Source organism: Manacus vitellinus, unplaced genomic scaffold (genome assembly GCF_001715985.3).
Source record: "Manacus vitellinus isolate BGI_N305 unplaced genomic scaffold, ASM171598v3 scaffold_77_pilon, whole genome shotgun sequence".
NCBI lineage: Eukaryota > Metazoa > Chordata > Aves > Passeriformes > Pipridae > Manacus > Manacus vitellinus.
The window spans coordinates 1,149,830-1,162,376 of record NW_021940802.1 but is presented as its reverse complement, the minus strand read 5'-3'; the positions used below and the strand labels follow the sequence as shown (position 1 = coordinate 1,162,376).

Below are 12,547 nucleotides of genomic sequence, written 5' to 3'. Positions count from 1 at the left end.
GACACATGATTTATTACATCAACGTAAAAAATAAACCAAACCCCAAACAAGGATAAGTCCCTTTCTGTAGGTCTGAAATATACTCACTCATGCAGATCACTAATTTTCAACAATCCTAACAAGCTCTGGCTGTATGGAGCAGCTCTTCCTCGCTACCAATATCAGAAAATGTAGAAGGCTGAAGAGAAAACAAAAGTTAAACCAAACCATTTAAAAATACAGCACTGTGACATATTTTATTTCACTTTGATCGATACTACATGCTTACTACCACCAGGAACAGACATGCCTTTTTTTTTGTTTGTTTTAGATTTTTTTAGATTTTTTTTTTTTTTAAACCTATATTAAATGTTGACCTAAACCTTGCTGTGCCTTGGAAATCTGGCTCAGGAGTTAACTGCAGGAAATTTTATTTAAATAGATAAGCATTTAAGTTTGAAAATAAGATAAACACAGGTGAACAGGAAAAGTAAATTACAAATTCAATTCATACAAATATCTCTTATACTATGCACTAAATCCTGTTATTCAGCTGAAGTCTTTTAAAAATTCTTAAAATACTTATGTAACATTATTTACAAATTATATAAATAAAACCTAGCCCACTTAAATTAACCAATACAACAAAAAAGTCACCTTTTTGTATGGTGTGTACTAAAAATGTTCTTGTTTATTGATCATTACCCAGTTGGCAGTATAAAATGTTTGTTCACTTACATCAAAACGGGTTCCAATAGAAGAAAGGAAGGCATTGGTTCCAAACGAAAACAATCAATAATATAAATGCTTAAAATCATTGAGGCTTCTTAATGTTCTATTCTGCACCATTTGCAGTCATTTTAACAAGTCCCTTCTACAGTATTTGTCTTGTGAACAGGTCATCTCAAAATAGCAGAGACATAGTTTTAGCAAAGGGAAAATACTCAGTACATTGCTCACACTTCACAAGGACCTTTTACCAGGAGGGAAAGGCAGAGAATGGAATGTCAGTGGCCAGCACAAGCCTTTACAACATTTAACTTAAAAGGCAGCATTTATAGAACTAATCACAGACTATACACATCCTGCACTCAACAGCAATAAAAAGGACTGGAAAATATACATTTAGGAAAACAAAAGACCGATGGTTTTCCATTACCTTTGTTAAAATTAATGCTTTGCTCCTTGTCTTTTGTTTTAAAACCAGCATCGACACCACCAACAACTACAGCTACTTTTTCCTTTAACATAATATATGGCAGGGAACTACTGGACGTGGAAAATGTACAATAAAAGGCAAGAAACCACTGAATTTTCTATGCAGACACATGAAAATATAAAGCCATACAGATTCCAAAGTGCCATGAATACCAAATTCAAGTGATCATTTATAGCATGTAGGAAAGAAACTAAATGGAACTTGCTCTATGGGTTGCTGAGCCCTTCAGCTGTATCCTCAGTCTCCCCTTTGGCGGCTTTGGTGAGAATTTCCATCCATTTCATCTGCAGCTCCTCATCTTCTGCACTGAAATAGAGAGTTTGGTGGGACTGGCAAAGCTTAAAGACGTGCTTCACTTCAAACTTCTCACCAGAACCTGGTAAACTGACTTCGTAGCCGGGCAGAGGGATGGGACGTGGGCTCCGCCCGTCCTACAGGAGAGAGAAGGAATGTCAAAATTCAGGAGTGAATGCCACTGAAGTGGGAGAAGGGGGCATAGTGCACACACTGCAGGAAGCACACGGATGCAGTCCCAGGTACACGTGCATTTGGCTCCTCATTCAGCACTGCGGCGCAGAAAGCAGGGAAGAGGCAATATCGACTGCTCAGCCTCACCCAATGAAAAGCAACGACCTACTGGTGCTTTATTCTTCTTATTGCACACATTTCCTTTCACTGTAAACTAAACATGGCCAGGGATTTGCATATAATTTCATGTAACTTATGCATGTGTCTTTTACAGAAATTCCTTTGCATTAGGTACAGGCAATGGGATCCAGCTGAGAAGAGTTTGAGTTCCCTTTTGAACTTCATGGGACATTTCTGAGGATTGGTTAAAAGGAAACAAGTAAGAGCTGGACCCTGAGAGACAACCAACAGGGAAAAGACACTGAAATAAAAGAGACTTTTGGATTTTCAGTCTAACAGTGAATCTTCACAGAAGGTCTTGGGTTATTTATGATGCCTCTCAGAACTATCAAGAAAGTCAGTGCTCAGGTTCTTGAGCATCCTTTAAAGGCCAGACTGATTCACAGATCTAAGCAGCAATACAGCTCTCTAACAGTCACATCCTGAGCATCAACCAACTCCTCTTCTAAGACATATTTTAGCAAGGCAGGGTGTACCATGGCCAAGCAACTCTCTTCAACTGCTCCCAGCAATGCATTTCCAAAGATGAGTCCCCAAACTCAAGTCTGAACAAGGCACCAAGCGTCTGTACGAAGCTGTCACCTCCTGTAGCAGCTCCTACCAAAGCTAACCAACATGCCAGAGAAGTGGCAAAGTCATTCTTCTGCCAGCCCACACCAAATGCAGATGACTTGGTAAATCTGGAAGAGGATCAAAGCTCTAAGAACAATGGACAAAAAAATTCCCTACTTTTCTAACACCTTGACTAAAGAAATTCAAGTTTCAAAACTGCTCACATCAATTCAAACACATACTAAGGGAGCAAGAAATATACAGTCAAAAATGTGTCTACACAGTTTGTTAAATCAATACAGGCTTCCTGATTTATTCATCTACTACATGCAAAAATGCCAGAGCCCAACTGCTTGAAGATCAAGCACTATTCAGTGAGATTTAAGGCAGCTTTAGGGCAAACACTAAAGAATTCAGTTCCCATTTGAGTGTAAATAGTTGTCTCAAATGCAGCACAGCTTCTATACCCTGACACCACAGCCACATCCCTATAAATGGGGAGATCTTGCCCATGCAGAAGAAGAACTGGCATGTACAGAGCAGCTCCAGCCCTGCACATGTGGCACTGCTCAAGCAAGCAAACATGGGATCGATGCACACAAATGCACAAGAGCACATGCAAGCTCAACCATGCCTGTTTTGCTGGTCTTGGTTTGGAAAAACAGACATTCAGACTTGTCACATGGAGAACTGGAGGCTGCCCATGGCAATGACGAATGATGTCGTTTGTAGCAGTGCACCAGAAGAGCAAATTGATGTTTGAGTTGTACAGTGTTGCACCTACCCAGCATGTGCAGACACAGGCAAATTAACCAGCCTGCCTTTGGTTCTTGCATCCTCCCTTTTCTTAATATGCTGCCTTTGGCACTTTGTCTGTACCTGCCTAATTCAAAAGGAAGGGATTTACATTATCTCTGAAAAGCTGCACTACTGACAGGTAAAGGCGAAGCACTTGGCCTCAAGGCAAACCCCACCCCAAATCCCCACCTCACTGAGGGACTAGCAGCATCTCTGGGTGCCCTCTGACACTGAGTCCTTCCCTCTGACCTGGAGCCCAGCAAACCCAGAGGCTGTTCTGCACCCATGAGGAATTCCAGCCCTACCCTGAGCATGAAAGTAGGATTTACAGACCTTACAGACAGACAGAATTCGTATTCCAGTTTCAAGAGCCTACCAGATTTGCTTGGTTGGACTGCTTTGGTTTTTTTTTTTTCCTTAATATTTCTGTATGCAGCACAATAGGGCTGCATGATATTGATATTTCATCAAACCAAAATACCCAGTGCTGAGAAGGGCTTTGCTTTAGGGCTGATTGCAATCATGTTCCTCAAATAGTGAGTGATAGATAAAAATCTAGTGGCTGTGTAACACCATCAGCAATCACAAGCACCGTGCACCCATCCTGACTCTCTGCAGCATAACACAAATGGGTTATTATCTAGGTCATTACAGCAGCATGAATTTGTTGCTGTATTACAGCAATTACAACACCCAGGGTTTAAGATTTGGGAATGGACAGCTCAGTTCCACCACACAGGCAGGTCTATTCCAGGCACCCTGCACACAGACATCCCTCCTGCACTGCACAGCTCTTTGCACTGTATAAACTCTCTTACCCAACACTGACCCACCAATGGCACCACAGTCATTCCCCCCTCCTACTTTTAAGCAGGCTTAGAAAACCCCCGTTTTTTTCCACCCAAATTCCACCCACTGCCCAATCACAATCACCACAAAAAAGGCAGGCAGAGTTTTGTGTGGAGCCAGGTAGAGCTTCTCCTAAACAGGATCAACAGGCAAGCCAAAAAAATACTTCTCTAAAACCCTGAGCTCAACTTCAAACTCAGCTACTCCCTTATTTTCTGTAAGTAAATCACATTTCCACAACGAACAGAAGATTTTTCTTCTTTATAACGCAAAATTTTCTCTTGGATCAAACCCGATCCAAAATACATACATATATATCCATATATACACTAGCTCTCACTGTATTAGATTCACCCTTCATACTTCTCCAAAATCCACTACTTTTCTACCCAGCCTGGATGCCTTAACTCTGCACTTATTACTCAGATAAGTTCATGCCAGAGCTGTGGAGGCAGCTGTGCATTTTACAAGGCCAACAGGGGCAGAAGCTCCAGGTGGAGCCCTTGGAAAGACAGACTAATTTCTCTAAATCCACTGCTCCTTACTCTTGAAGTGGTCTTTGCTTATAAGCAAACTTATAACTCCACTGAGATAAACATGACAGCTGGCTACACAAATTCTGTCTCTGTTTGAGAACAGATCAAATTGGTATGATTCCCAAACCTAAACAAGCTGGGAATTTATCTTCATGCATAAAGCCTTATGCAAGACTTAAACTAAGAACAATCAGGGGATTAATTCATTCTCTTGGAACAAGGATCTAAAGCAAAGAGCAGTTTTCTTGATATTTTAAAGTCTGTGAGTTGTGTTTCCATCTGCACTGGCATCCCTTCTTTGCTCTGAGGGCCAGGGGTGTAGAGGAAGAAGCTGTCAGGGTTTTCACTGTATCCAAAACTCCAGATGCAGTTTGGTTTGCTCCTTCTTCCCAAGAGGCAGCTACTCTTTCTTCTTAACAATAATCCCCTAACTTTCAAACTCCTATGGTCATGCTTTACTCTGTGTTTCAAGACCTTTAATACTATTGTTGGCAATATTATTCCCAAAAGGCACCTCTTTTAGGCACTGAAATGCTTCTTTGCAGGTCTAAAGATGCCTGTGAGATCCACCAAGGTGATTGTACAAAACACAACTATGCCTGGGAAAATAACATTCAAGCACATGAGTTGTTCCCAACGGATTTCAGACACTCAGACACCAGTAAAGAAGCTCTGGAAGAGACTTTCCTCAGAAGCCTATGAAAACCAGAACTGACAAGAATGTTGGGTTAATATCAAGGAATAGGATTTGCTGCCTAATTTTTTTTCCTGTAGTTGGATGCAAATTGAGGTATACAAATGGGAATGGCAGGCCCTTGAAGAAGGGATTCATTTTTGTCGTTGTAGTTGTTTAGTCTGGGCCTTCCTTGGTGACCAGTTTGTAACCAAGGAAGTGCCCATATTACCCAGTATTCCCTACTATTTTTACGTAAGCCAGGAGTATAAGAAGAAAGGAGGAGAGGCCTTTGCTCTCTTTCCTTCCAGCGGGTTTGGAGGTGCAGGTTTCCCTGATGTTGAGTCTGTCGTGTTGGGGAGTGAGGCCTAGTGAGGCCTAGTGAGGCCTAGTGAGGCCTAGTGAGGCCTGGTAAGGCCTAGCCGACCTTGGGAGACGGAGGTTGCCAGCGGTCGTTCCAGTGCGACTTTCTGCTGTCCCAGGGAGAGTAGTAAGATATTCTTTTGCTAATTCTTTTAGTTGCTAGATCTTGGGCTATTGATCGTGTATATTTTATTTTGCTTTTGTTCCTTTTTTTCCTTCCACCTTCCCTTTTCCCTTGGAGTTGTGCGTGGTATTTCAACTGTACATAGCTGTATATGTCATAAATACATTTATTTTCATATAAGTTTGGCTAGTTTGGATGTTTCATAGTTTTTCCTTAGCACCGAGCTGGAGGGAATTTGGTGTTAGGGCTGGGACTTGGTGGGGAGCCAAGTAAAACTTAGACAGTTGTTTATAGTCTCAGCCTGCAACTGGTGATTCCTGACAGCAAATCCCAGTTCTGGAATGTTAAGACAGATCAACCTTGTCTTGTTGCTTTCTTGCCACTTTACTGGGAGATTCATCTCACACCTGAAATAGCTGAGGACAATAACCACTAAATTTAACTGTCATAAAATTGACAACTGGTGTCAAAGGCAACCTTTTCCCTTAAAAAACAAGATCTTACCAATAATATCAACAGAGACTCCAGATCAAATTTGGCAGGACGTGGACAAAGTAGGCAGCAACTGAAGCAAAGAAGCTCCTCCAGCTTCCATCCTTGGCTTTGCACAACTGTCAGGTGGGGGCTGCAGAATTGAGCATCATTCTGTGTGCACTGAACGCAGGTGATTTATGTCCACGGGTTATTATTTGTGCTGTCCTGCAACAGCCAGTTGGGTAGAAGGAGAAATTCTACATTTCTGAGTAAGAGGCGTTGTTTCCTCTCAGCTTCTCACTCTGATCATCTCTTAGATGACACATCTCTTAGATGTCAGATATTGCTCTTGGGTGAGGAAGGCCAAAGAATTTAGACCTCTCTCCCTCTATTCCCACTCCCCTTGCCCAAATGTGATACAATCAGGCACATCAGCTGAAAAGCTGCACAGCAAAGCCATTTTCTCTGCTTAGCTTTTTAAAGCTTTATTCTTTTCTCCAGACCCTGACTCCAGAGAGACCCAAAAACTGAGTTTGTTGCCTTGTTTTAGTGTCTTGTATGAGGCTGTTTGCTTTTCCAATGTGTAATTTCAGCCACACGTTTCCTGTTGACTCGGAGAGAAGCCAGGCTGCCCCACGGGATGAACTGGAGGCTTACCCAGTGTGGGGTTGGAATCAAAGATGAAGTCAAGGGGGCTGTGTCTGAAGCTCCAAATTCAAGCTTTCACCCTCTTTAAGCACTATGTTTAAACCATTACACACACTTGTTTGAAGCCAGAGGTGCTCTTGCTGACAAGCAGTAAAATGCACAGAGTTCTAAGGACAACATGTAGTGCTTGCTGAACACCAGCTACAGGGTGAGCTTTACTCAGAAAGGCTCTATAAAATCAGGGGGAAAACTGAGCTCCCAGACTGTTTCCAGCCAGAAACTGATGCCAATAAAAAGCAAACCTTCTTATCACTACAGCTACAGCAGGACAATAGCAGGCTGAATTCAGACCCATTCCTTCTTCCATCCCACCCAGGAGATAAACAAAGCTGTGTATAAATGTGTCAAATGCCAGATACAAAACTGGATATGGGGAATCTCATTTCAGCATTGTCATTCTTTATCTATATGGGGAATCTCATTTCAGCATTGTCATTCTTTATCTTCAGCCCTAAGGAAGCGTGACTGATATTTCTATTTTGGATATTCTATCTTGGATATAGATGTTTCTATCACTTGACTTTCATCACACACAAATACTAGTTAGCTCCAACAGCACATTTAGAAACAAAAAATTCTTATTCATGTAACTATTTCAAGTAAAGATAAAATCCCATGATGCTATGACAAGGAGCTTTACCATTTCTCAGGCTGAAGAACAACGGCATTTTCACAAATTCCTCCACCCTCTCAACCCAGAACTAGGTTTAAAAAAAAAAAAGGCTTATACCAGCAATTGCAACATTCATCCTGCTTTACAGCTCTACACTTTTAACAAGAAAGTGGTTTCCTTAATGACAGAATAATAAAACTTTTGAATATACCTATCTGAAACCCCTAAAAAAGCCAAAACATAACCTAATTATTCCTGTTTTTCCCTTTTTTTTCTTAAAAATCTGAAAAGAAAAGCGATGAGCTTAAACATTTGCTCACAACAGTATCAGCAGTAAGGACAGGCAACAAGGTAATCTGAAATCTCTAAGGCTTTGTGCTATATTGAGAACACCAAGTTCAGTTTTGTTGTTGAAACCAAGCCAAATCCTTTGACCCATTTCTCAGCTTGATATATTTAAACTTACACTTTTCTTTTTCTTGTGTGTTAACCCTCACGAATCCCATCTCACCTGGCTGCTTCCTTGCAGATATAAAACAAGAGGTTCAGTCTTGGGGATGGCCACCCACATTTTGTACCAAGTCTTCCCTTTTTCAAGGAACTGGAGGTAGCTGCTGAAGAGGCTGTTTTCAGCTGCAAGGATGCTTTGCTTCTGGATGAAGAAAAAAAAAAGAAGAGCTGTTTCCACTGATGCTTAACTGGACAAAATATTTAGAATTAAGTATAAAACATTTAAGTTGTGCATAGTCAAAGAACACTGGAGGGTAAATGCTGGAGAGCCCATAACTGAATAAAAATCATTATTATACATCATCGATAAATAGACAATTCCATGTAACAGAGGCAGAGGCTGAACCACCATTCTCAGCAGACATGAAGTTAAATTCCCCCTCCACACAGTAGATTGTGAATTGTAATTAAGATGATGCAGCTCATTTCTTGCTTAGCAAAGTAGGTTGGGAGATTATTTCAAATTAATGCAAAGGCTGTATTAAGAGATCCTCTTGTGCATGGATGCAGAAAGATGGGAGCCAAATCAGAGGGCAAAAAAAGATTGGAAGAAATTGTTGTGTTCTGATAGAAGTCAAAAACCCCCAAAATTCCTGGTCACATTAGGGTTTGCACAGAAGTCTCCTGGAGATTTCTGACAGCTGCTAAAAACATTCAGCAGCAACGTCCTCAGCTGCTACTAAGCTTGTTAACAATGTTTCATGTAAACAGGAGGAAAAGAAAAAGTCTGATTCTGATCTTTCCTTTCTATACACCAGCTTTCTTGCATTTTACCTGATTGTTTGAAGGTTCAACAGAAAAACAGAAGCCTGAGCACTGAAGGGAGTAATGACACTTTTCCTTGGGTTTTTACAGCCTTCTGCTCTAATCCACTTTCTGAAGTAAAGCCATAGGTCACATTTCACTGCTTTGCCTTCAGCTTTTCAGATTAACTGTGCTCTCTCTCCCCTGAGTAGGTGCAGGTTTTCACAAACACCTCTGCTGAAACAGTGCTGGAAAGTTTGTCATGAGATACCAGTTGATGCCCATGAAGAGCTCAGCATCTGCAGGCACAGCTGCAGTGTACATCACAGAACCACAGAATGGTTTGCAACCAAAAAGACCATCTCATTCCAATCCCCTGCCATGGGCAGGGGCACCATATCTCAATGGTATCAAAAAAGTTCTGGCTTTCTCCATGGTCTGCAGACCTGGCAGGTTTTCCATGAGGTACTCAGGGCAGGATGGTGAAGGTCAGACTATGGGGGAAGGACAACTTGCAATGAAGTTCTCAGTGTGTCAGTGGCTCTTTCAAGAACCTGGTGTCCCTGGGGGTCCACTTCTAATTGAGATGAAGATCCTCTTTCACACAGTGACTTCTGGCTGTGTTTCACAGGTGAAGTAAATAAACCCCTTTTCTCCAAGGTGGCTCATGAAAAGCGTGACATGTAATGGTACTCCCAGCTCTGCCTATGGTCTAAAAAAAGCATTAGTTAAAAGAAGGTTCAGTTTGCCAACATGTCCTTGTTCTTGTGAAAAATAAGGGTAGGATGTGCTGCTCTCAAGCTGTAAAACCTGGTGACTCCTGTGGCAATGGTGAAGCAGGTAGTTTACACAGGACAGCTTGTGGAAGTCACATTTTGGAGGGAAGAGCCTGAATTACAGCAGGGTTGAGAAAATTCTGGTGAATCCCCGTGGTCTTCCAGAAGGATGCCATTCTTTTGCACAATCAACTAAGAAAAAAATGGTTTCAACAGTATTTTGACAGGATGTGAAATAAGAAGTGCAGAAGCATCCACTATGTGGAATTAAAAGTAAAAAACCAAAATCTTATTTTGTGAATAGTTATTGTGCACAGCTCAAGATTGGAAATGCACCACAATAAGAAGGAGCCAGAGGTTCTTCCCTCTTCTTTTGTAACTTTAGGAGCTGGAGCTTAACTGTGTGCATCCCTGTGTGATCAGCACCCTACGACAGACGCTCACCATCTACAAACAGCACAGTGGGGGAGAAAAGATAACCAATTTGATTTGTTTTTAATAAATAAACTAAAAAAAAAAAAAAAAAAAAGAGAGCCTCACAAAGTTTCTTAGCCAAAGATTGTACCTCTGCAGCCAGTCTTTTCTTCTGCTCTCCAACTGCTTCCACCCCAGGGCTGCAGGGGCTGGCTGGCAGCTGCAGGAAACACTCCTTACACACTCGGTTGTGACGGCTGTTATCTGCAAGTGGCTTGAACTCAGAGCATTTTGCACAGATCACCTGTATCAGAAAGATGATGGTTTCACTTTAGTCACCTGCATTAATGATTAATGTGTTTGTGATCCCATGCCCTGTATCAATAGACCAAAACAAAGAAAACATGCCTTTTGGGAAATACTGTAAGATTAAAATCATGCGAGTTTGCTTTTCTTTTCTTAGAAGTCTTTAGGAGGCAAAAAGAGGGTTAAGTTGACAAAGCAATTAGTGCTTTTTAATGATCTGGGAAGGACTGATTTTCAGAGTGAAGGTTCCTCATCAATCAGGGAGGTCAGCCTGGGAGAACTGAGGAACCCAGAAAGCACTGACTATTTTAAGAACTTAGTCCAATACATGATCCATTGAAAACTATTTGTCCGTCTCAGCTGCCAAGAACATTGGGCCTGTGGAAGCAGTGCTTGGGAAAAGTGCTGGATCTGCAGCTCCAGAACTTGTTTTCAGGCTAAAAATCTGTCTCCAGCACACCCACTCCAGGGAGAGAAACTGTTCCCAGGGTGCCAGTCCAACTGGACATCCATTCTGAATTTCTGTACAACAATACACCACAAACCCTCAGGCATATGTATATATGCTTCACTGCAGGACAGTGACTGCTCTATGAAGAGAACTGCCTTAATCTAGGAAGCACCAAGTTATCCAAACAAAAGCAAGGCAGCATTTTTCACAACGTGATAGTCTTTCCTTAAGACAAATTAACTTCTTTAATTTGAATGCTATTTCCACACCACAAGGCATTGCACAACAAACAACTGTTTAACAATAAATTATTAATGATATAATTCTTGTTATCTCTCTGTCCCTGGGGGAAAGCCATTATTTCATTTCTTTAGTAACACTCAGCTTTGCAATGGGACATTTTAAACTAGAATCCAGAAATGTGTTTCATTATTTAAGCAATTAGTAATAAAAACAAACCCAGAAGGTTTGAAAATCCCAACTCTAGGGCAAAAATGCCTCCTTCACAGCAATTTTAGTTCAACTGCTGAGACTGAGGTTTCTTTAAACATCTTAACTATACATTTAGGCCTCTATCCAGCTGAAATTAATCTCCACTTCAAATGACTAATGTTATTCAAGTAACATTAGTCAGTATTAGTTACATTAGGAACATGAAGCGTGAAACTCAAGGCACAGAATGCAGGTTTCAAGTCATAGTGCAGAAATCCATCTCATCTTGGCCATGGTTATGATTTACAGAAAAACACCTGAGAGCTCAGCTCTCAGTAAATGGCACTAGGGAAGGTGGTTGAGGGCCTTCAGTAACCTGGTTTTGCCTCTCTAGGATGGATTATTTTGGTTTTTCAAGCAGGAGGAAACCACTTTCACACAACCTTTCTTTAGGGAAAGAACAAGCCATCCATCTTTAATATCATATGTTCAGCTGTTCATCTTCGAAGAGTTGTCATTGTGCGAAGTGAGGCTGCCCCAAGGCCACTGCTCCTGCAAACAAAATACAGGGGACAACCCCCTCTCCAGATACAAGCACATCCCCACCACCTTTCCTTTTACCCACAGATGCACTGGATTTGCCTTTTAAGCAGCATAGCCTGGGACTTTGCACCAGTTTAGCTCTTCTTCCTCTCGATTCCCAGGGAGCAAAGCAAGTGGGGAAACCTGTTCTGTCAACCACTTGCCATGAACCGGAATGTCTTTTAGTTCCTGCACTGAAAAAAATTAGAAAACTGTCTGCAATGATTTCTGCAGAAGGAATTCAGGAGCTGAGCTCACTGGGATACTTACTGCCCCACACTGCTTACAGTGGTGCCGCCTCTTTGTGATGGAGTTGAAGCTCTCACTGCAGCTCTTGCAAGCCTGTTTCTCCTTGTCCCGCTTGGATTTGGAAGATTTTCTACAGGAATCACTCTGAAATTAAAAGTGCAAGTACGTGATTAAAAATACAAGAATTAAAAAAATTGCAAAAATTATTCGCGGAGTTCTTACTGACAGAGATCCTCTTTGGGATTCCCACCGTTCTAGGAAAGAATTTGCACAGTTCTGCTGCTTGTCTCAACTGGAAGGCTGGTTCAGCCCCGGGGGTTTCAGCCCCTTTCTGCCCACTTGTGCTTTTACTGCCACAGAGACTGCCTCTCCCTGTCTGTCAGTGAGGAAGAGGAATGGCCAATGTGGGCATCTCAAGAAGAGCTTCCCTTCCAGCACTCACCTCCTTCCTTGCCTAAGGCACATGTTGACTTTATGAGTGAGTTGTAAACTCCCCTCCCTTGGTGGGGAGCAGATGTGAAGGTTTGGGGAAAAATGGCTTCAGTGA

The 12,547-nt window shown here is 41.8% G+C and overlaps 1 protein-coding gene across 3 annotated transcripts in view; it reads right to left on the bottom strand.

The window, feature by feature from the left end:
• Positions 1 to 645: 645 nt before the first annotated feature.
• Positions 646 to 12,547, bottom strand: part of FGD3 (FYVE, RhoGEF and PH domain containing 3) — a 55,315-nt gene continuing 43,413 nt past the window's right edge. The window contains exons 16-20 of one of the 3 annotated variants that reach the window (XR_003916317.1): positions 12,022 to 12,144; positions 10,132 to 10,284; positions 8,048 to 8,188; positions 3,183 to 3,281; positions 1,409 to 1,629 (exon numbers count right to left, since the gene is read on the bottom strand). Coding sequence is in view for 2 of the 3 variants with exons in the window: in XM_018084886.3 (XP_017940375.1) it covers positions 1,405 to 1,629; positions 8,048 to 8,188; positions 10,132 to 10,284; positions 12,022 to 12,144 (642 nt within the window). In the remaining variant the exon portion in view is untranslated. Of the gene's footprint in view, positions 1,630 to 3,182; positions 3,282 to 8,047; positions 8,189 to 10,131; positions 10,285 to 12,021; positions 12,145 to 12,547 lie in introns of all 3 variants that reach the window. The other 2 variants (XM_029964655.1, XM_018084886.3) reach the window with 2 other exon arrangements.